This window comes from Lissotriton vulgaris, unplaced genomic scaffold (assembly GCF_964263255.1).
Source record: "Lissotriton vulgaris unplaced genomic scaffold, aLisVul1.2 SCAFFOLD_799, whole genome shotgun sequence".
NCBI classification, from domain to species: Eukaryota; Metazoa; Chordata; class Amphibia; order Caudata; family Salamandridae; genus Lissotriton; species Lissotriton vulgaris.
In genome coordinates this window covers 265,774-291,353 of record NW_028241902.1, presented here as the reverse complement: position 1 = coordinate 291,353, position 25,580 = coordinate 265,774, and the positions used below count along the sequence as shown (strand labels likewise).

General features: G+C 41.6%; 1 protein-coding gene across 1 annotated transcript in view; it reads right to left on the bottom strand.

Moving 5' to 3' along the window:
- LOC147669146 (sodium/calcium exchanger 1-like) overlaps positions 1–16,298 on the bottom strand; it is a 592,080-nt gene extending 575,782 nt beyond the window's left edge. Inside the window, exon 1 of the mRNA XM_086948194.1 lies at positions 14,461–16,298. Coding sequence (XP_086804320.1) covers positions 14,461–16,268 — 1,808 coding nt within the window. The 5' untranslated portion in view covers positions 16,269–16,298. The remainder of the gene's footprint in view (positions 1–14,460) is intronic.
- Positions 16,299–25,580: the final 9,282 nt, after the last annotated feature.

The following is a 25,580-nucleotide window of genomic DNA, read 5'->3' as shown; positions in this document are numbered from 1 at the left end:
AAACTACAAATGTAAGTTAATTATATATTGGAATATTTACTTGAATTCACAGATTTTGTTTTGCAATTGCCATCTAAAGTAAGAGTAAAGGTCAAAGTAAGTGATGCTAGAGCAATTTTCAGACTGCCATGAATGTTACAGCACAGAGACAGCTATCCTGAATGCCATTGATGACGTCTACAAATCACTCGACAAGGACCGCTGCTGTGTACTTCTAGACCTATCGGCGGCCTTCGACACCGGTGACCACAAACTGCTCATCAATATACTTCGTCAAAGGGTAGGAGCAGAAGAGGAGTCCTACAGTGGTTTACCTCCTTCCTGTAGAACCACTCACAAAGAATAAAAATCAGAAACTGAACGTTGGACCTAAGTCCTGAAAGCAGGGGTGTACCCCAAGGATCAGTTCTATCACCCGCACTGTTCTACATATACATGGAGCCCCTCACCACCATACTCAAAAAAGCCAAAACACCCTTCCACCTATATGCGGACGACTCCCATATCTACCTAGAAACCTCCTCCATGGTGGACATGAAAAGACTTAATCGCACCTTAATAGAAGTGCAACAATGGCTATCCCAAAACCACCTTAAACTCAGCCAGGACAAGACTGGAATTCTCCTCATAGCCAACAAAGAGCAAACTCCACAAATTACAGAATGGCTGAATTCTATTGATGCCCTGAACTGCACTCTCATCCCGGCCGCCTCTGTGAAATTTCTGGGAATAACTCTGGATCCTAACCTAGCCATGGTCAAACACATCAAAAACACAGCAAAGAGAGCTTTCTTTAACCTTAAACTACTTAACAAAATCAAACCCTTCATCCCTAGAAAAGACCTTGAGCAAACCACATAATCCCTTGTACCATCCAGATTGAGCTACGGAAACGCCACCCTCCCAGGAACAGCAAAATCACACCTTGCTCCGCTCAGATCAACCCTAAATGCAGCAGCCAGAATGGTGACTGGAATAAAGAAATTCGAACACATCTCCCATGCTCTCAGAGAGGTAAACTGGCTCCCAATAGAAACACGTGCAAACTTCAGAACTCCTTGCTTCACTCACAAAGCTCTACACACTGGCAAACTGGCCTATCTGGCCTCCAAACTCAACAAAGCAGGGCAGACAAGAAATCTCAGGAGCACTAACACTCTACTTCTCATCCCTCCAGAAACTTTCAAACAAAAACCTTATCACGTTCCTTCTCTGGAAATGCTCCCAAAATTTGGAACGCCATCCCAGTACACATCAGGACGAACGCTTAGTTTGAAAAATTCAAAATCCAATCAAAGCCCTCTTCCTCTATCGAGCTCTTACAAAGTAAGAGCGGACCCACAAGGCAAAATCACGCCCTTCGCAGCATACAGAACCTAGGACAAGATTAACTTCTTAAAGCATTTACCTCCTGACTCGCTCCTTTGTCCCCCCGAACCAGATCCTTCACTAATAATATGTTTACTAAGGTTTTTCTATATACTCGAATGTTTCTTGACAAATGTTGTTAAGCGCTCAGATACCTTCGGGTTTGGCCAGCGCTATATAAAACTCTTAAATAATAAATAAATAAATAATCACTGAAGTCACAGAAATTCTGTACTGGGTTGCGTTACTTTAGGTTAAAATTTAACGGAAGTTACGCTCTGCGTTGGATTGCAAATCCCACCAGTAAACTTTACATCGCGTCTGCATTAGGAAAGTAATGCAAACCCGATACAAAATCTTTGCAAATCTGGGCCCAATTGTTAACACAAACTTTTCAAATGTAATGTATGATCACATCTATCAACATCTGTCGAGCAAAATGTGTTGTGACCTCACAGAGAGTCCAGTTTTCATTAAAACGTCCATTTTCCTTCTTTGGTTTATTTTCCCAGATAGCTTTGTTTACAGTATAATAGCTGCTCTCAAAAGTACCCCTTGAAGAAGCACAGATACATTGCTTTCTTACAGCCCGCAGGTAATTATCAGCTACAAGCCGCATTTGAAAATCCCTGGATTAGAGAATGGAACATTACCTTGAACAATTAAGGAAGCTGGCAGGGGAGAATAGGCAGTCATCTGCGTAACAGATGGCAGATATTTCCTGGCAGAAATGCTATACCGAAGGCCCAGATGCCAGTGACAACCGAACTCGACCCCCTCTAACCTATTTGCTCCAAGAAATGACTCTGTGACCTTTGGAAAAAACAGGTATGATTTGTGATTTTGGTGAGACAAGAAGTTGTGTGCTGGTAATGTGTTAGCAATGGCGTGGCACTCCGGGAGGGGTTGTTCTTATCATCAGCTCTGACGCAGGTAGTAAGAGCACTGGTGCTGTCCCATTTAGATTACGCAAATGCCATCTACCTTGGTCTGCCTGTCACCCTCAGTAGACGCTTGCAGATGGCACAAAACCAGGCGGCGCGACTGATCTATCACCTCCCACGATGGCAGTCAGCCAGACCTCTTTTGAGGCAACTCCACTGGCTCCCGATTCAACATTGTGTTACTTTTAAATCGGCCTGTATAATTTTTAAATCCCTACACATTTGCAGCCCTCAGTTCATTCAGAAACTTCTGCTTAGATACACCCCCTCTCGCAGCCTTCGGTCTGCTTCCCAAATTCTCCTGACTGTTCCTCGTTACAAGCTATCACGCAAGGGAGGCCACAGGTTCGCCACCCTTGCTCCCAAGTTGTGGAACTCTCTCCCCTTGGAGATTCGTTCCTGCACTGCTCTCCTTCCATTTAGGAAGTTTTTAAAGACATGGCTGTTCACCCAGGCTACGGCTTAGTGCTTGAGGTCTCCTTTGTAGAGTTAGTGCCCTGTTGGTCAGCGCCATAAAACCCTTGGGTGTGTGAGCGCTTTATAAAACTTTGATAAGATAAGATAGCAGGTCCAAGTTTGGTTTGTACAAAGTGGTCACAAATGAAGTAGCAAAAAATGGTGAAACTGGACTGCAGCCTGAGTGATCGACAATGGAAGAGACTTGTACAAGTATTTCCTCTATAATCTTGTGTTTCCCAAGGTGATGGGCGATTTCCATGGAACCCATAACCCTTTTTAAAGATATATTATTGTCTTCAATATTTACCTCATAATGTTCATCTCTTGGTTTTCCCACCAATCATCTGTAACTGCTGAGGTTAAGTTTGAACAAAAACTTCTGTGATGTAAGTCAATGTGTTGTTGCCAGTGGCTACTCCTCCGCTAATGCGGTGGAGCGTTGCCACACTACACAAACAAGAAAAAAAAATTACAATAATGTATCGTTATTGCCATTTTATTTTTCCAATTGCATGCAGTCAGTGGCTTGGTTGGGATGGAGCAGGGCCGGCCAGAGAATGGGAGTAGTGGATTGCACTCTCATTGTGCACATGGACGGTTTGGCCGGCACTCTTGGGCTGACCAAACAGCTCATGCGCACTTTGCATGTTCCCCACCAGGCTGCATTGCACAGCCTGGTGAGCAGTAGCGGTTGGTGGTGCGAGTAGCTGCAGGGCAGTGACGTGGGGAGGGAGAGGGGCAGGGTGGGGGGTAGTAATCTATGGTTTACGGAGGATTACAGGTAAGTAAACATATAAATAAATAAAATGACTTTCGCTGTGCGCACTGCATCCCCAAATGCGATACAGTGCACACAACGAATTCGTTTTATTTATGTATATGTTTACTTACCTGTAATCCTCCGTAATCCATGGATTACTACCATTAACCTGGCCCTCCCCCTCCCCACGTCACCGCCCGGCAGCTACTCCCACCACCGACCGGTATTGCTGGTGAGGAACATATAGAGGATACCTGTTCCAGTCTGAGTGCTGATCCAGGGCGCTCAAACCAATGACAATGCTACATTGCAGCATTGCGATTGGCTCAGGGTAGCCTGTGTGCTGGTTGCTCTTGCTGCTGGGCGTACTGCAGAAAGGTAGAAGGAAGAGGATGCAGGGGAGGCAGCAGCCAGCTGACTGTTCTGAAAAGCGTTTTTTTTTTGTTAACTACCCCCCAGACCCTGTCCAGTAGCAGACGCTACTGGCTGTTGCTGGACTGTCTATGCCTTTTCCAAAGATTAATTCATTCCATTTCTATAATAATAAACTATGCCAGATTGTAGCTTGGGGAGATTCGAAATATAATACTCTTGTAAAACCCTCACACTTCAGTGTCTATCCTCAATACACTGCTGTATTTGAAATGCGAGAGCTGTAGACAGAAATGCACATATGGCAATTTTGAATGCCTCCCTGTCAAAGGAGAAACTACACCCCTGGCGGCAATATGTATGTGATTTGGTTGGGAGTGTAGGGAAGTGGACATGCACAGTTTGTGACTCGATGCTTGCATTTTTGTCGAATAAGTTCAGAAATCCAATTAAAATATGCAAGAGTTCTATGTGAGCCATGTCTTCTTTGCCAATAATCCTGTTCACACAGCCTCACTCTCAAACCTCACGCGTCACTGAATCGGTCATTAGACACTGTGACGTTTCAATCCCAACATTTATCTGAGGCAGGCGATCTCACATAGAGGCTGAAGCAATGTCCAGAACTCATGCTTCTTAACTAACGAGTGGAGCCACAGTGGGAATCCTAGCCGCAAATGAGCTTAAACTCTGAAACCGCGTCAACTGATCTCCTGAAATATGTACTGCAATTATATCCTTTATTATAGAACTAATGAGCTACACTGCAAAGAGATCACAACAACAAATAAGCCCCTGTAATCCATCTGACACAGCAAACAAGATGGAGAGAGTGCATCAGGGGCATCGCTGCGAGGCCATCATTGCAGCTGGGTGGCGGCGCTTGAACGCGGCCATGCAGCGGTCTGTTTAAGTTTCTGGTTTAACTGGGACTGCGGGGCTTGGGCACCCATGGAGATAATTGTGCTTGTGCGCTAGCAGGAGGAGACTGGGTTACTCCTGATCCTCCTTACAGATTATACTGTAGCTATCAGACACGCACAATGCTACTGAGGAAATCTGGGGGATGAACTAACACATCTGGTAGCATGCACCCTCACTCAGGTCATTGCTACGACTGGACATGTAGCGCTGGTCCACTGGTGTTCTGCGTAGCACACAACCTAAACTGGGTTGCAATATCATGTTTAAGAGAACATTTTAGTTCCAACTGTACAGTTCTTAAAGGCTTCAGAAACCATTCAATTTGGGGGCCAATTTGGAACAGGCAGGGTTAGCAATAATGCCACATGTGGCATGGCCGGTGGTACACCTGGCACTACCCTTCTTATCATTGGTCTCAGAAATAGTGAAATGACAGCATTACTGGGCAGACCAAAACCCTTACAGGGACCTGCATACAGTTGTGGGATGAACACAAACGAACACACTGGAAATATATATTTGTTAAAACGTTCCCAATTTGCATGCTTAATTTCAAAGTCTGGAAATATAAACATTAGATGTAATTCTTATGTGGTTTTAGAACGATCTTCTTGGAAAATTAGTGCCTAGTAATAGTATCAGTAAACAAATATTTAATTAAATACTTAAAAATGTATAACTCAAATATAAAGACCATCATTGGTTCCGATGATCCTAAATGTTGGAGAAAGCTGAATGAAGACATGCCTGTGTATGCAGACAACATCCTACTGATAACTAGTTGTGTGAGAAAGTGTAAATAATTTACTTTCATGAAATAACATTACATTTTTCAAAAATTTTGTGAATGTATGCATAATTATGCAAAATGCAAATCCATCATTTAATTCTATATTTTAGCCCAAAATGGGCATTTGTGTCTATTTTTGATGTGAGGACTCATTTTGAGGAGAAAAAAAAGCACACGAGACATAAGCAACAGCTGACCTTTCTCGTAATTCCTCCTCACTTGTTGTAAAGGTTTTCAGTCAATGGCATGCAATTACATAACGTGCGTAATGGTGTCATTTTAGACATTTCAGCTAAAAAGCCTAATGCAAAATTCCCCACATTAAGCACATTTCACCATGTAATTTAAATTTCGGCTAGGCCTAATAAGAACCCCATATGAGCCCTTGGAATGTTAGCCACCCTCTTTATTAGCATGGGACACAGACTCATCTTTGTGTAGGAATTAAGAGGTCATTAGCTTTTCTCATCCAAGATACCTATTTTATGAGTTTCATTGTGAATACAAGATTGTTCACCCTTAAACTCTTTGCTGACAAGGAGTTTAATGTTTGTCATGAACTCTGCCGTTTTGGCAGCATCCTTGAAGACATAAGCCTGACTGGCTATGGACCTTTCATTCTATTTTCTTTATGCTGTTCAATTTCAACGTCCTTCTTTGCCTGAAGCCCTTCAAGCTAGGATTATTTAGGCTTGGCTCAGTTTGAGGTGGAGCCCAGGTAAATACTCAATTGGGTTTGAAGCAGGTGCAGCCCTGGCTAATTCCCAGATGTGGTTATGAAGGCACGGACAGGTACAGGCCTTTCTGGGACTCACCAATGTGTTCTGAGGCATTGCTGGAGGTGTGTCAGTTACCCAACCAACTTCAGTAATACATCACATTTGCGCCAACAGATGTGCCAGAATTTCTGACGCATCTGGTACATTTTTGTGCCATTGAGCCCTGAATAGTAAATACAGCACTTCCATGGTGTTGCAAGGACATTTAGCGCACGTGCAAGGAAACTGATGCATTGATGCGTAAGTTTCTTGCATATGAGGCCCTTAGCTCTTATAACGACTATGTAAAATACATTTTTCAAGAAAAGTAACTTGTTTTTTAAAATCCTTTTTATAAAGTTCACAGTTTGGAAGAATAAATAATAATGGAAATGCACTGTTAATGTTTTCAACAATGGCGAGTTGTGCTAAACTAGATTTGGACAATATCTTTTAGAGTAATATCTACATTAACATGGCACTCCTAAAGTAAGAGCATCACACAATATAAAACATGTAGGATGGCAATCTGTAGGCACATAGTTGGGAAGTAGTCCTAACATAAAAGAGTGTGTTAATGTCAGAGTATAATAGAAGTTGATTAGTCTATTTATTCTCTTTTATATCAGTGATATGTTTGTGCTTCTCTCTTTGGATGTGATGTGTCATATTTTAGTAGTTAAAGCAGGCTTATCTGAGTGTGATTTGTTTAATCTTTTTTCAGTGGTTCAGACACTCGCTTATCTTTGGCGGATTTAATTAATGGCATAATTAGATGAATTGCAGTAGTTCTATAGGGTTATTTGTTTATGTATGACTTCCAAAATTTGTAATGAAGTCAGTCTTTAAGTGTTTTATTGAACTTTTGTATTATGGATGGTTGAGTCAGCCTTGAATTTTGGATGTCTAATTTAGTTTCCTAGCTTTGAATATATGAATTGGTCCATTTTTTCCTGTTATCTAGTTTACAGGCAAGCATATATTAGTTAGCCTTTAAATGTAGTGCTTACATTTGTTCTTTTATAGTGGATAGATTTATAAGTGTGAAGGAATTATGGTTAGTATTGTTGCATGTGGTCATTTGTTAGCCCCTTCCATATGGATCGTACAGTAAATATTTTATTTTGTATTTTCTTTTATGATATTTGGTTGTCTAGAACGTTTTCAATATTTACATTACTTTTGAGTCTATTTACTTTCTAATGACAGCATAGTTCTGTGGATTTTTAAAGCTTTGTGTGATTTGGTTAGCCTTGTATGTTGGGGTATTAAGCAAGTTTAATTACTTATTATTAAGTCGTTTACCCTTGGGTGGTTTGTTTAGTCACTTGTGCCTCTTTAGTTTATTTTGGCACTATGCTATAGTGGATTAGTTAGCTTCTCATCCTTAGTTTCATTTGTATGGTATTTATTATCTTTCATTTGTTGTTTACGTTTGCCTTTGAGCGATAGGTTGTGTTTGAGTTTGTTAAGGATTATAGTTAGTCTTTTAGGCTTACATGGTTAACTTCAGTTTTTATCGTTGGGTGGCTTAGTTGAAGCAACTTTGCTGGGTTCTTCATTTAGACTCTAGTTTCTGTTTGTTTATTTAATCTCTTAATGTTTGAGGATTAGGTTTGATTTGCCTTTTAAATTTGAATCCTGTGTGATTCATATTGGCCCTTTAAAAAAAAAGGCAAATTCAGTGGAGCCATTTTCAGGAAGGAGAATCAGTGGATTTCTTTACATGGAACCTGGATTTTAGTGTTTAGTACATCAGCTATAAATGGGTTTTGCACATTGTTTAGAACATTGAAATGGTCAGCGCTGGCATCCCTTCAAGACAATCAAATGCAGCAGGCCCATGGGTGATGGTAGGCCTCTTCCTTTAATTAATGCCATGCTGATACACATGTTGGGTTAAGGCTGAAACTGAATTGTCCATGTGGGATGTTAATTAGATGACGTCAGACTATATCCTTTGTGGAAAATCCTATCCATAGCAACATGTTTGAAATATTCTTTGTATAAATGGATGCCACTTTGGAAGGCGCGCCATCACAGGTGTAAGAACCTAGCATGAATATGCTTCCTTTTTAATATGCAGCACATAGCACTCTTCTTCGCATTGGAGCCAGGGAGAGATGTCACAGAAAATGACAAATACATAAACAGAAGAAGTACACTCCTCGGAATTATGCGAAACATAAGCTATTAGCAGTATCCCAGAGACTTGAACCACATAACCCTTTCTGTTTCATGCTGTCTGCTCTAAGGAAGCACCAGAACATTCTGTCAGTCACAGCCCTAATGGCTGCAGAAACATTGCTTGCACTGCGCGTGCTCCTGCTTTCTGCCCTTGGGTGTCACAGCAATTCACATACGTGTCCACCTCACAGTAATGAATCCCTCTGCCTGCAAAGTGGACGCACTTAACTAAAAAGAGAACAACAGCAAATTGGGCATGAAGAACAATTTTCCACTATGGGCTGAGAATACATGGAATAGATAGAACGGGCTTTACATCGCTCGGAGTCATTTTGTGTTAATTCCCAAACTTGTGCAAATTAAAGCCAACGACAGTCTATCAAAAATTAACCTTGCTGTTCAAGCGCTGGACTTGATATATTCTTATTTCACTGGAAAAGGCATTCTTTTATGTAAGTTATATATAAAGAGAACCATTAAGGAAATATTTGATGCACCAAACAAGGGATATTCAGAAACGCCCATTGCATAGCCATATTATTAATCCAGATAACGATGATCAAATATCGTTAATGCATATTAAACATCCACACATGTTCATCTTGCAACGCCATGCTGTTGAGCATGAACCAGGATGCATTACAAGCATCGCATGAAATTAATGGCTACCGAAAAATGCATACACCAACCAAGTGCTCCATGAGTTATGGAGTATGACCACAAAAGTATACCGCCATGTGTCTTACTTGATATTATAAGGGTTATCATTGTGAGAGAATCAGAAATAACACTCAACTTTTCAAAATCGTCTGATCAATGCTAAAACAGGGTCAATAACAGAAGATGTAATTAAAATAAACATTTTCTAACATGTTCTTGCGTAGTAATGTTATAATTTCTATGTGTTTAAAAAACTCAACCACTGTTACTTTTTTACAGTTTTGTGCCGGGTACTGAGTGTAAAACTTCAGAAGATCAAACAAATTTAGATATCTAAATTCTGCAGGAATTAAGATAGACCACAAGTGTTAAATGGAAGTCCTCGCAATTTGAGGCAGAAGTCAAAATGTCACAACTCGTCCAGCGAAGGTCAGATGTGAAGTACTCAATTTTGTAATACCGAAATCTAACATATTGTGATATCTTTAACTTTATTACAAAAGGGAGAACAATTTGTGAGACATCTATTTCTCCTTTCTTTGACAGACCATACTTAAGAGTTATTAACATCTAATGGACATGATATTGTATTGGTCGGACAAAACAAAGTAACACTTGATGTCTCCAAAACGTCCCTCCTCATAAAATCTAGAATGTTCCGGCTATTTCCTTTTTTGAGAAGAAAATGGTTAACTAAAGTTTAGCAATGTGAAAATATACATCCCTGGGGATCATTCATTTATAACAGAGGGACAGGTATAGAACTGGTGCAAATGGGAATTGCATATTTTAGCATTAGTAATTGTCATGAACTGAGAGCAAATTCTGCCACTTATATTTTGTTCAGGTGGTTGCCAAATATGTTTGCCTGATGGAAGGACAAAAAAGTAGGAAATGGGGTATAAATCAATGCAATTGGAGGCAAAGTCGTTTTTATATCTTATTTACATTTTCCACCACTAAGGTGTAATTGAAGTGGAAATATTCACTTAATTTGAGATTCCCACGCTAGGTGTTTTTTGTCAGGTATTCTCACATAGGTCTAAAAGAGCTCATCTATGTTCCTTAAATTTATTAAAGGGAGAGGCAATCTGACTTTGCCTGTTTAATCTGTGAATCAAACTGAGTTGCTTGCCTCTTCTTTCAACAAATTGTGTTTTGTTGTCTCTTTTCTTTTAAGAGTTGCTGTAATTCTAAATATGGGTCATGGGGACTTTTCTTCTAGCCTGAGGCACAAAGCTTGGATATGTATGTGGACGAATATGGTGCCTTATACCTTCTGTGATGGTAGCGTGTGCCTCTCTCTATTGCCTCTTTTCAGGAGAGAAAGAAAGCATTAATACAAACAACATACAAGACATAAGGCACAATGAGGGGCAAATGTGGTGGACAATGTAAGAACAGCGAGGCAAGGAGGGCTTTGGAATCTTGTTGCTGATGCAATCAGACTCAACAGAAAAGGTTAAAATGAGCATAAGTGGATTTTGCTTGAGTAAGCAGCAAAATTTGAATGATATTCCCCACAGAACACAATAAATACCAAACACCTCGGTATTGGTTCCTGTTGTATCCGATTGGCCAACATGTAATGAGGGCCTTAGAAGAAGAAACATTCAGTGGAGTTCAAGAACTCAATTTTGAAACACACTGAACTCAATTTCAGGATATTATCCAACTATCTGCTCTTTGGAAACTTATGAAAATGGAACTGTTATCGCTGTCTATCAATTGATGCACTGATTGAAGCCTGTTAAAAATGAATCCTTCAAATCCAGTTGGACCTTTCATAGTGTCTGTCATTTTGTTTATTCCTACTTGAACTCACCACTCTTGCAAAGAATTGAAGCAAATAGAAGGTGACAATGTTAGGACATTGCAAAACCCAGTAAATAATTAAATTAGTACATTGGAGGTGTTCCATTTAAGGATAGCAAATTGACACCCTACCTAGATTGGCAGTGTTGAAAACTGTGGTAAGTTTTGTTTTGGGGGTGGTGTGGTGTGCTAAGAGCAAACCTTCAGCCCAAACAATCACAGTCCAGTTGTCTACCCAAAACAAGCGACTGTGTAACAGACACAGACAAGAGGTTTGACTTGTTGCAGACTGTTCGCAGATAGAGAGTCCTATTATCATCATCCTTCTTGTTAACTTCTGCTCAAACCATTCACAAGTTTTCCCAGAGTTAGTGCTTGATTTGGTAAAAATGAAGTGCTGTTAACCAAAACTTATCTTAGGAGGCTGCCGCCCACTTCCATCACTGGTATGGCCCACTTCTGTCATTGGTGCAGCACACACATTTTTCACTTTCAAGAAAAAAAAACTCTTCTTATCAAATAGTTTGTTTTCTTGCTTCATAACACACTACGGATGTGCGTACGCTCAATAAATAATAGGTGTTACAATTACCCAATTTTTGTAGCCAATTCGCTAAATTTTAAATTTGCCGGACTGGAAGACAATGTCTCCTTTGCCAGTTGAAATTCATGCCATTCAGATTATCCAAGCAACCTGAGGCAAGCTTAGATGTTTTGATCAGACCTGCCAGCCACAAGTAGCTGTTTTGCACAGAATCACTCATGCCACACTGCTTAGCACTTATATAAGGATTTTCATGCTCCCTGCAGAGGTGTAATACAGGCCCCGCAACCCCTGTGGTGCGGGGTGCCCCCCAATCTCTAGGGGGCCCCTTCAGCACAGCACTCTGGCTGGAGAGCTGCTGATTGAGCCTGGAGGAGGCCCCTTGACATGCCTTGCAGTTTCGTTACGCCAGTAGCTCCCTGAGATGCAAACAGTGTAGATCTCAGCATCATGCAGTCAATGCTTAGTTTGAGGCAGTGGTTGCAGGTGCGTCCCACAGACACTCACTTTTGTGAACTACTCCTTATGTTTCTTCAGATCTGTGCGTGCAGTGTGGGGAAGCGCTAGGCATCACTGATACACTTGTGGACTTGCAGTGGGAGGTGGCTGCACTGCAAAAAACAAAATTACTCAAGCCACAGTCTCCTAAAATAAGTGCTGGTAGTGCCCACCAGCCAAAACCGATTAATGTAAGTACTACCCATAAAACAGGATTGTTGAAGAGAGAACGGGTGACTAGTCCAGTCAAAGTCACACATGTATGTATTGTGAGAATGGCAAGAAATAGAAAATGTTCTAATTCAAAAACAATTAATTTACCAACCACTCACTGCACCTACGGTAATACTTGCTTTAAATACGAGAAGTAACAATCATTCCGGCTGGCTAAACATAGCACTGTCTTGCGCTAGATTGGTGGTTGCTAGAGCATGGATTTCACCCAACCCACCATGTAGGACAGAATGGTTAACCTTAATCCATGAAATATACTCTATGGAAAAAGCTCTTGCTAAGAATAACAGTCAAAAGGCAGCAGAAAGAATGGAAAAGATATGGATTAATTTTGTATAACCCTTTTTTAGGAAATAAGATGAATGGCTAGGGTCTTTGTACTTTGCAGATTGAATGCTTTTGGTTTACTACTGATTTCTTATATATTGTATATATTCTGCTATTCTGTATTAGTATTCTTTTTTGGTAGGCTGATGTGCTATCATATGTAGGAATATGATGTTTTACTTTGCATAATCGGTATACTGAACTTCTCCCTGAAATCACTCCAAAATTTGTATTGATATAATGCTGTTTTTTCTGGTATGACATGCTTGCCAAAATAAAAAAAAAAAAAAAAAAAAAAAAAGAGAATGGTCTCAATTGAGGAGATAGCTTGTGGCCCAGATGTCGAGATGTATATGAATGGATGCAAGAGCATGAGCCCTCCGTGGAATACACATTGGTCATCAATGCATCTGAAGGGAACATGAAGAGAGTTCTAGCAGCTGGTGGCTGGTTCTGCGACAACCATGCTGGATGCCCTTTCTGCTTATTAGGTTTTCTGTGACAGGTGGGGTAACTGTCTCTAGGCAGTTGTAGATTCTTTGTATTTTTTGGAGTGTCGTATATGTGAACAATAGGTTTCTTGCGATACCTTTGTTTCATCCTACTCATAGAAGGCAACATTTGAAGGCAGCAAAAAAAGTCTACTGAAACAGTTAATTTAATGCTGAACGTCATAAATTCTAGCCAAATGGACGACTCAACTTTCTAGTTATGTCATTCAAAACAATACGTTGCGGCGTGGTTTTCCTGTAGCATCAAGAAAGGAAGGTACCTGCAAATGTATGAAATTTCATTATGCTCCTTTACACACTGTGCAAGTGTTTGGCACAATCAATTTGCCTGACCCAATATCCCTGAATACCCTTGTTAAGTTAGGAGAGGCTGATGAGTATCCGGCTCACGGCTACATTATTAGACAGATGTAAAAATCTTTTGAGAACAAGAAAAAAAGATACATTTTCATAAAATGTGTGTTTGTGACTTGTAGCAAAAGTTTCATGTCTTCTAAGGAAGAAAACATTGTGAAGTTTTACTCTCTAAGTGTAATGCTTTTATCTTAACTATTGGCAAATAGGTTGCTCCACTGGCACTGAAAGAAAAATGGCTGTCCTGTCCTGATTGTGAGTAAATGTTTGTCAGTGAATATACTATCTTTAAATACATTTCCTATTTGTGAACATAAAGCATCTTAGAAAGCTTCAGAGACATTCGACCTTGAGTCCCAGCTGCAGTAATGGAGTTGCTAAAGTTTCATGTTAACACATTTGAATACATCTAAAGGCACATTGCACAATCCACACCCATGGAACATCATATACAGCATTAAAATCACAATTCAATTTACATGTCAACAATTGTAATAGCTTCTAAAGTACCATTTGTTTAACACTACGATTGCCATGACACCTTAAAGCACGGTCATAATGGTGGTAATCCCTGACATTTCAACATGTTCGGGCGAAGAGTCACTAACGAGTCCAATTCTTTAGGACAGCCCAAATTGGCAGACCTTGCACGAGCTTGGGGTCACGCTTGTCAATTAGCTTCAAGGAAAACTAAGCAGCTACTTCAAAGTGCAGAGGGAGAATTAACAAAGAGGAAAAGAGCTGGATACAATGGTACTTTCCTAGCCTAGACAAGTGGTTTGCTTGGTTGAAACGTAAACATACCAACATTGCCAACCAAAGAAAGATTGTATATTACCATTTATTGAGAGGCAGAATATTTTTTTTTTAAATGACCATCATATGCAGTAATTCACATCTGGGTGTGTAAAACGAATAGTGACGAAAACAAAACTGGTATATAAAAGTACTTACACAATATCATCGTTCTGGAACTCCAACTCTCCACAAGTATCCTCGAAATCTTCGCCTCCACCTCTGGCCGTGCCCTCCACTGTTTTGTATGGCACAATAACAGTTCCTCTCGCCCCAGATGTTCTTAGCACCTTCACTTCCATAATGCCAATGCTCTCGCTTACGTGGGTCACAGGCTCCTCGAATGTAAATATGCCTGCGTGATCGTCATCAAAGATGGTGACTGTGGCTGTGGCTGGTGATCCAAGGCAAGCAAGTGTTGTTATGTGATTGGTCTCGAGGTTGATATCTGCTGTCTGGGAGTTGACTTTTATGTTACTAAGGTGAACAAGGAAGTTCTCGTCTTCTTCAAATATGTCGTCGTCAATGATGCCAACACGTATTTCTTTCTGTGTCTCACCTGGTTTGAATACCACTGTCCCTTCGGTGAACTCATAATCAGACCCTGCATTGGCTGTCCCATCTTCTGTTCTAAAGTCAACAAACACAGTATTGGTCAAATCCCCACCCCTTCGAATAATTGTCAGAGCAACAGTCCCACAGTTCTCAAGACACTGGTACGTGGCTTGCTCGAAATAGATTTTACTGACAGGCTCATTTTCTATAACTTCAGAGTTAACTTCCTGCATGCTCACAGCCTTTCTTGCCTGGTCTGCTGCATGTCTCTTTAAAATATTTCCGGCCCCAGTCATCAAGCGAGTAGCTTGAATGCGATAAAATGCTCGACTTTTTTGCTGTTGACTCAAGACCTGGTAGTTTGCTAACTCAATGAGCTGCTCTATTTCCTTGTCAGGATGTTTCTGTTTCAGCTCCTTTAGGATTTTGGCCATATCCCTCCTGGCTTCGTCATCATCTTGATCTTTCTCATCGGCCTCCAGAACCAGAGAGCCATCAATAAAGTTTTCAGTATGAGAGTTGATCATCTTTCCATCCATTTCAATGTCAGCTTTTGAAGAGGGCCTATCACCTTCTGTTTCGATAATCATACCTCTTTGCTTCCCAGCTCTATATCGCTTGTAGACATATTTGTAGAACAACAGCCTTCGGTCTGCAACCCAAGCAAACACTACGCATATTGGAAAGAAGAAGAAGGTCAGCATGCTTTCCCAGACTTCCACCTCACCCGGAGAAATGACGGATAAAATTAAATAAAGCCAAGTATAGGCAAAAATGCTCCAAGCTGCGGTGACAAAGAATACTCTTAAATGCTTAATCCTCCTTACCTCCCCATCAGGAACAACGTAAACACAAATGGCTATAATGATAAACATATTAAAGGCTGCACTTCCCACAATAGTGCTAGGTCCCAGGTCTCCAGCTTCAAAGTTATGGCCACAAACTTCAATAACAGAAAGAAGAATCTCAGGTGCAGAAGAGCCGAGAGCCATTAAGGTCAAGTTGGAGACTGTCTCATTCCATATCCTCACCGTTGTCCTAGTTGTCTCACCATTGGCTTTCTTGATGGTTATCTCTTTCTCTTGAGACGTAATGACTTCTATGGAGGACATGAAGCGGTCAGCTATAATAGATACTCCTAGGAACATGTAGACCATGGCCACAAAGTACACAGTTGCTCTTGCAATTTTATCTCCAAATGATGGATTTTGCGGTTGCCAGATTGGTAAAATGACACCTTCCTTGCAGTAATATGTACCAGTGCACGGATCTGATCCATTCCTATTTTCATCATCAGCTTCACTTCCTGCATGAGCTCTGCCAGCATAGAGCAGTAAGAGAGCCACAATCATTACCAAATAAATCCTAAAAGCCGGTGTAGCCTGAAGGCCAAGTCTCATCATGGTAGCCATTGCTGATCTGATCTTCTAGTCACCTGTGACTGCTGCCCTGTAGATAAAATTTGTAAAGGTAATTTAGTACAAAATTTAACTATCCCCAAATGTCCACACTACTAAAGTAAATAATCTTCTCCATGTGTTTAAGTGTAGAAAAAGCATACTTATTCAATATTTTATGCAGTATCCATGACATCATCACATGCTTTATTGCTCACCACAAGTTGAATGATTTGCTTCAGTTAAGGCACTAACAGTTTATTGATGACTTGCGTTCTACTGTGGCCTATGAATTTCTGTGCTGGATCTTATCAAAGAGCAAGTGAAGCAGTTGCACCCCTTCCGTGGTTGAATTGGGCAATGATCTAACACTCTCATCGAGCCTTTCTTCATGAAAATGTCATAAGTTGATTTTTACCCTGTTGAGCTTAAGTTAACAGCAAAACCAGTTAGTTAGGAAACTGCACAACAGACACTTCACACTTACTAATGTGCACAGATGGAACAGAAAACATTAGATTTATACCAGTCACCTGATACAACCAACACAACACTAGAGTCATATTGCTGGTATCAGTATATTCCCACACAAACAGCGCCTACTACCCGGCAGTCGATCGACGTTCACATTTTGAGACTAAGAAAAATGACAAAGCATATCCCTCTCTCACTTAGACCCACTATACATATCGCCAGACCTGAATGTAAACTCAAGTGCTTTATGGCCACCTTATAGCTCCTTTCATCCAAGGGGAAACATCATCATCCGCCTCTGCCATACCAGAGAATGTTCCTTTTCCCACCTCGCGTCCAAGTCCTGGAATGCCCTCCCCTTCCGAACATCGCCCTCACTGATAGACTTTAGGAAGAAACTCCAGACCTGGCTCTTCGATTAAAACTCACAGCCCAGCACCTAGATGCGGTCACGTGTTACAAGCTGTGCTATACAAGTACAATATCATTGAGTGATTGATTGATTGACTGATCACTATATTGAACATACCCTTGGCCATACAGACCCACCAATAAATGTCTGACTACCTTTATATACATGTTTTAATTTTATTTTTATTTTATTCTCCAGCCACTGTTAAAGGACATAACAACAGAGAAATGTGCACATGCCCTGTGATATGTCCTGGCTTATTCTTTGTCCAGAACCTGATGAGTAGCACTTGCAATCTCACATGAAGGTTAACAGATTTTCTGCAAATCAGTTGTCTGATATTTCCGACTGAGATCTTATGAGGCACTGCATATCTCTTATTGCTGTTAAAAAAAACAGATGATACTACTGCCTTATTTAATGGTCTCCTACCAATAGAAGGCTGTGTGGGTCTCACTAGGATTTAAACTTGTCATCTGCCAATAACACCAGATGCCAGCGGCAAGCATTTAACTCACTGACACATCCTGATGATTTGCTTAGTTCTAATAAAGTTGATGTGTTTCTTTAACTTCTTTAACAGGTTCGCAAAAGATGGAGCTCTGAGTTAATTGATGATTACAAAATTCAACACCATTTTTTCCAGCTAGTATGTGGCATAGAGAGTAACCAATCATGCATAATCATGCATTGTCAGAATGCAGCAAGTTACTGAATGTTTTTGTCACAACACTGATGCACAAGTCTATAAAGTTTTTTTTTTTAATAAGATAACAAAACTCTAATGCCACCTGACCTAGAAAGTCTACAAGTGATTGATTACACTGTTATCATAACTTTACATGAACTTCTGCTACTGCTGCATTTGAAATATGTTTCTGGGAATGTATTCAGGAAAGGGGTGGGCGAAATCTGAAAATTTTAATTCATGACAACTATGTGAAAACATCTTATATGCACTTGCTGCTATCTCACAAAAAAAGTAAACCACTGGGTTATACCTCATGTTTATGTTATGTTATGGGTATTTGTCAGTTGCATGGGTGGCCTGGTGTTGAGCAGGTATGTGTACCTAGCCCTGCCTCAGGTAGGTTGGTTAATTGAAAAGCTAGGTCTTCGGCTTCATGCGGAATTCAAGAAGAGAGGAGGGAGCTTTGATGTGAGGAGGAGGTTCAACGCTCTAGGAACGATGTAAGAGAATGCCCATCCTGGGATGTGTGTCATTAGCAGTCTGGCAGAGTGGAGATGTCTTAGTAGTTAGTGGAAGATGATGCGACTCTTCAGGTAGGTGGGGCCCAAGTTGTGTAGTGCCTTGAATGTGTGTGTAAGGAATTTGAATTGAGCTGTTTTGTATATCATGAGCCAGTTGACATCCCTATATGGATGTATGTCGTTATTACTCATGCTTTTACAACGCATGCCTTTACCACGCAGGTTTTACAACGCAAGTCGTTACAACGACTTGCGTTGGGGTGCGCTGGATAGTGAATAGTTTAATTTACTATTCCAACTCCAGTCCCCGTGGATAGTAGGGAAGGTTTTGGATAGTAAATTAAACTATTCCCTATCCTACAGCGTTCCCCAGCGCAAGTCGTTGCGTGGTAAAGGTACTGCGTGGTAAAAGTTGCGTTGTAAACGCTGTTCCCCCCCTATAGTGCAGTGTGATGTGAGTTCTGTGTGGAGGGTTACAGATGAGTCTAGCTGCTGACTTCTGGGTAATTTGCAGGTTTTTGATGATTTACTTGGTGATCCTATCAAGTAGGCTGTTTCAGTAGTCCAACTTGCTAGTGACTAGTGCATGAGTGATGATTTTTCAACGTTGCTTGTGAACCATTTCAAGATCTTCCTCAGCATCAGCAGGGTGTGAAAGCAGGATACAGTGATGGCATTAACTTGTGTTGTTATCTCCAGTTTGCTATTCATGATGATTTGAAAGTTCCTGGGGTGGGCGCTGGGCATGGGTCCGGGTTCGGCAGGCCATCAGTTGAAGTCCCCTGGTGAGGTATTTTTGCTGAAGTTCACTACTTTTGTGTCTTGTCTGTGTTGAGCTTGAGACAGTTGACTCTCATCCAGTTAGTGACTACAGCCATGAAGGCAAGGAACTAATTTCTTGTGTTAGGGGTCTTGTCTGAGAGGGACAGTATGAGAGGCATGTCGTCAGTGTAGGAGAGGATGTTGATGTGTGCACAGATGATGTTAGCAAGACAGAAAATATATGCACTGAAGAGAGTGGGACTGATGCACTCTGCAGTTGAGTTTGCAGACTTCCTGGAAGTAAGGTGTCAGGCAGGCAGATTGTGCTCTATCAGTTAAAACAGAGTATATCAAGTAGAGATCGGTCCTTGAATGCCAATCTTGTGCAGGCACCTGATGAGGATGGGTTATGAGACCATGTCAAATGCTGCTGAGAGGTCCAGGGAAATGAGAGGTGCTGTGTCTCCCCTGTCAAGGATCATGAATCTGTTTTTCTGTGGTAGAGATGAGAGCTGTTTCTGTACTGTTGTTGGAATTTGAATCCGGCCCACTGAATAGTGTCAAGAGCTGGTGGTTGCTCACATGGTTGGTGAAGTGTGAGATGATACATTTCTCTAAGATCTAAACATGGTAATAGGGAGATGGTCTAAGGTTGGAGAGCGTTGATGGGTCAGCAGCTGGTTTCTTGAGCAGGGGCGTGATGGTGATATGTTTCCAGTTGTCCAGGGATGTACCTGAGTTGATGGAGACATTGAGGATGAGTGTTAGTGCTTTGCTGATTGGTCAGAGTCCTTTGGTGAATGTGTGGTGGGGGTAAGGGTTAGATGTGACCCCATAATGGATGATCTTCATGGTCAGGCTTTGTTCTTTGACCCTGTTGGGAAATTGAGTTACGATGACAGGGTCCGGTTGAGCGCTGAAATTGCAATATATGGTGATGATTTCATTACAGAAGAATTCCAAGAGCTTGTTACAACGGTCTTGCCAGTTGGTGATTTGCTGGGTGCAGCAGAAGGCATGGTGAAATCTTTAATTTCAGCAAAGATTCCCATTTTCAGTTTCTGCCGACATCGATGCGGTCTGCAAGATATGTGGGCTTGCTGTTCCATATGTGCTAATGGTAGCATCTTAGGGCGGCATTAAAGATGTATTTTTCTGTCATTTCTTGACTTCTTCTCCATGTGCACTCCAGGTTCTTACAGTGACATTTAATCAGCCTGAGTTCCACTGTGTATCAGCTGGCCTGTGGTTTGACCATTTGGTTGCGCTTGAGGGGGCCCAGAATGACATTCAATATTTGTGATCATCTGTTGAGGTTCTGGATGGCTTTCGGCAAGTTGCTGGTGTGCTTGAGCTAATGTTCCAAGAGGGCGGAAGGCAGGTCCTCTTCTGTTTTGCTTTTCCATATGCGGCGGGTGGGTCCGGTGGTGATAGGTCTGTCTGTGGTGGTGTAGGTCAGGTATGCTGAAACTGATAAAGGTGTGGGCTGTCCATGTCATAATTGCTGGCTTGTGAACTGTGATGCTGCTGATTGAAAACAGAGTTGAGTTCAATAGATGTCAGGTGGTGTGGGTGGGGTTGATAACGTACTGGGTGAGGAAGAGGTTCCTAAGCTTTCCTAAAAGGGCTGCAGAGTTTGGGTTCTAGGTGATAGGTAGGGTCTCCGAGGAGGGTCAATGTGCTGGCGTTGACTATAAGGGGTACATTGAAATCCACAATGTTGCTGGGAAAATTGGTGCAAGGTCCTGGTGGTCTGTAAACAAGAGTTTTGCCAAGAGATAAGTTGGCTTTGAAGCATATTTTTAACATGAGGTGTCCCTGGTGGGATTGTCCTTGTAGATGGTGCTGCTGATGATGTCTTTTAAGTTTAGATCTATCGACATTATTTTATACAATATGAGTACATTAATTGCACATGAAGTCATTAAACAGGCGTTGCATTTCCTTTGGGATTGTCAAGGGGTTATCATCTTACTTTCGAAAAATATCTAAAAGACATTAATATACTCTCTGGAAAAGGGATAATATGAGAAAAAGCACTCTCCACTCATCCCAGCTTCATCATGAAACAGCAAAGAATTGGAATAAAACTAGAAAAAGGGGAAAGAAGGAGGAAAGGAAAGGAAAGGAAAGGAAAGGAAAGGAAAGGAAAGGAAAGGAAAGGAAAGGAAAGGAAAGGAAAGGAAAGGAAAGGAAAGAGCAGAGGTTGTGGGGTTGAAATGTCTTACATGCAGCTGAGGTGAGAATCTGCTATTATTCTTCAATCAAGGAATGGGAGTTCCCGGAGGAAATGTTATCAATTTACAGCTTGGTTTTCTCAGGTATGCTTGAGCTGCATCAGAGGAGTCTGTTCTAGGTAAGAGGCTTGGAGATATTTGCTCTCTCTTACATATTATAATGTTGGTTATTGAAGAAAGGAATGGAGTGCCTGGTGTTTTTGGACCTATGCCAGCAGGTGATTACACTGGGTTTATTTAAATAACTGCAGTGTTCAAAGTCTCTGAAGGTTGAAACAAATGTATTCTAGATGGGATATGTAGTCTTTGAGCAGTTGCCTTTAGTGTCAAATTTATTTGTGGAATATCGTTATGCGTTATCTCTTCTGTAGCCAGTGTTTTCCATAGCCTATGAGACCAGAGTGAGCTGGCTGGGGGGTTTCTTAAAACTCCAAAAGAAGGTTATAAGCTGATTGGCATTTCTCGTCATATGACATATCTGTGTCCAATCAGATATAGCCATGAGAGTGTGGCATGTTGTATGGGAGGTGGTTGATCTGTGTGAGCGTGAGCAGGTGGCTTTTTTGTGTCAGTGTGGACAATTGGGTGCACTTGGTGCAGGATTGGTGGATTTATGGTGTGGGAGAGTGTATGGGAATTTGAAGGAGGTGGATATGAATTGTGCCTTCATTGTGTAGTGCAGTGTGGTAGCAGTGCAGCGAGTGGAGACCAGGATTGAGAGCACGAAAGAGCAGGTGGGGAAGGAGTTAGTAGGGGGAGGAATAGTCTTCCTGGTGCTGGCTGCAGTCCAGGTGCAGATGGCACAGAAGGACTTGCCTTTAGCATGCCACACCAGGGCTGCAGTCCCTTTAAGAAGGTCTTGGGAGGGGGAAGAAGTGCAGCAGATAGTCAGTGGTATTTAGATGGACCACAGAAAATTAAGTCCTTGTGCTTGACTTATACTTTTAATTATGTTTTACCAATTTTAATTGTGGTTTTGGGATGAAACCAATTATGTCTCTTTCTGTGCAGATGGATGATGGGAAGTGACGTCACTTCCTGTGTAGATGAATGATGGGAAACCAGCATCCTATGGCTGAAAAAGCAGCATACGTTCACTTGCATAAAAAAATTCCCCCAAACCTATTACTGAAGTACCAAGAAAGCGCAGTTGCAATGTATGTCTAGATTTGGTGCTCCTTGAGCTCTTCAGTATTACAAGAGAAGAAGCAGGAACTTGTGCAGTGCGCAGGCACAGAGGCAGAGAGTTAATCAAAGGGTGTGCTATTTGTGCGCCACCCAGGAGATAACACAAAGTTAAGGCACCCACCACAAGTCGCTCTTTGAGAAGGGGCATATATGATCCCAGTTCTGCCCCATGGAGAGAGACCATGAAGGTACTTCAAAATTCCTGAATTAAAATAGGTACCGCAACATTGCAGTAGACCCTTCAGGAGAAGTAGGCCCTGAGTTTTGGAACCCTTCACTCTCTGACAGTGTGGCCAGATTACCTTTTACTTAGGAAACTTTTAGAACTCCAAGTAATCTAACAAGCTTGTTACTAAAAACTTAGACCGAAGCAGACCTAAGGCTTCCGCTGCTTGTTACTCACTGCCTGCTATCATGTCCAACAGTAGCCACACTTCCTTACCTGAAACCCAAGACAGCCAGACAACATACTTGGGAATCCAGCAGTGGAACACATTCCAAAATATTTATGGTAGTCTTACTAAACTATATAAAAACCGGCCCGTGAGGGTGCCACCACTGTAAACCCTCACGCTGTAAATATCCAGTATTTGTAAAGCACAAACAATTACCCGAAGGTGTCAAGGCGCTGAGGGCCGTTGGGAAGATTAAGCGAGCTATTGCCCAGAGTCCCATGATGCTGGCATGATCTGCCGCCGGGCCGGGGATCAAACCATGAGCCCCCAGGTTCTGGAGTCAGTCACCCTGGCCCCTGCGCCACACCTCTTCCACAGATTTAATGCAGCTTTACTCTGAGACTTAAGAATTCAACTTCAAGGCATTCCCTTCAAATATTAATAATGTATTTGTATACCGCACTTCATACCAGCCTTTTGTCAGTTCTATGCGCTGTAAATAACATATGTACCTGGAAGCCACTTTAATGATACTTGACAAAAATATCAACCTCGGAACGGAGGAAGGGCGAGTTGGCCCTGCCTGTTTGGGAAATCGTGATCTACAGGTCACTGAACACCTCTGCAATGCGATTTTATACAACATACTGTATTACAAGAGCTTTTTGCGCTTTTATGTCTGAAGATTTTGCTATACTGCACTTTATCTAGGGTAGGAAGGGGTACTGCTGATTGATGCCACTTCTTTTTAGTATTTTTTTGTAATGTTACATGCTGCTTCTTAAAAATCACTGTAGTCACACTGTACTTTATTCCTCTTTAAGGGGGACCGGAGAGATCTGTATTAAAGCTATAACTAATCCCAGTTTTTTATCATGAAGTTTATTTAGTAGTATCAAAAATATTATCACTATTGGACTTTTATTGTTCATGATGTAATAAATGACTCTGTTCTTCTGCTCAATGAAATATTTTTTTAAATTAGAGTTTATATAAGTTACTGCATCGTCAATAGGCAAGTGACTAGCAAATGCTGCTCAATTCATGGAACATACTAGGAAAAAAAGGTTGAGTCAGCCACCAAATTTGAAGATGTGAGCTGGAAATCTTTTAGATGGTTACTCAATTCTTAGATCTATCTCATCGAACAGGAAGCCAGCTGGCTTGTGCGTATTGTGCGTAGGTTACTGCCCTCACAAAGAGAACCTCACCATCTGAGAGTGACATGCAGAAAGCATTTAGATGGCAGTGGTTCACTCTTTAAGGCTAAAAGTGAGGCTTTTCTGCTCCTCGTTGTAAAGGGCGTGCTGTCTTTTTGTTTTTACTCACAATAAATGTCAGGGCACAAGTCGAGGCTACACGGCATCCACCCAATATTTTCACGGGGTGGACGCTGTCCACCCTGCAAGAGATGGGCCCCAGTGAAATATGCTGAACTTGTCCTGGTGTAATTTTCAGACATCGGACACATTCAACAGCGCCTTCAGGTTCTCTGCTCTCTTTCAGAGCAGCAAGGAGAGAGGAGAGTTTTTTCTCGAATTTCAGATTCCAGCTGGGCCCATAAAAATGCCGAATTTAAGGGGCCTTAGGCCTCCTTTCGTTCCACTATCCTGACTGGGAGGTTATGAGCCTCACACCTAAGTTGCAAGGGAGGGGAAACAAAGGTGCACACCTTATCTCTTCATAAATACTTGAGAAACATGCTTTTTACTTTGTTCGATCCCTATATATATATGAGATATGCATGCACTGCAGGGCAGGACTGGGAACCAAAACCGGCCCTGGCAAAGTGCTCGGCCGCCCCCCCCCCCCCCCCGCCCACGGGGGGACAGGGGGGGTTGGAAGTGCCGCCGAGCGCTTTTCTAGGGCCGGTTTTTGGCCATATGCTGCAAAAACGGCCCTGTAGCAAAATCCGCCCCCAGGGGTTCAAAACCAGCCCCCACCCTTGCGGCGCACTGGGGGATTGCCCAGTGCCCGCTATGGCTTGTCCGGGCCTGATGCACTGTAAGGATGTCAAATGTGCTGGTCTGTCCTTGTATTTAGACAAAACATTTTAAGATATAATTGTATTTTCTATAGTGCTAATCTTCCCACTACATGGTGCTGAAGCGCTTTACTTCACACATACACATTATACATTGACAATAAATTAGTATAAATGTGTAAATCAATGCAGAGGAAGTGTTACATAAGACAGTGAGCATTACATGGTGAAGGAGTCATGTCCCTCATAGCTCGGTTTGCTATATTAGAAGGATTACAATTTAAGAACTGCAAGTAACCAAATGATCACTGTGCTAAAGGCAGCAATCCATTAACCTAGCTACAAAAAATAAAAATCTTTGATTTGATTCAAAGCTGTGACTAGAGAAAATACAGAACTCTCCTGCAAATGTGTTACACCTCTGAAGTTACCTTACCATTATTAGTATTCCCTGGGATTTACTGGGCACACAAAAATCTCTGCAGCAGGTGCTTTAACCCCATAATATATTTAAAAATGCAGCAATTCCAACCAATTAGGGAGAATAGATCTGCAGCCCAATTTCTTCTTGTTGCCAATTGTTTTGTGGCAGAGGTTTTACACAATACATCTTTAAATTTTGGCTCACATTTTACATTAGGGATGCGTCACTTTTTTGGCACA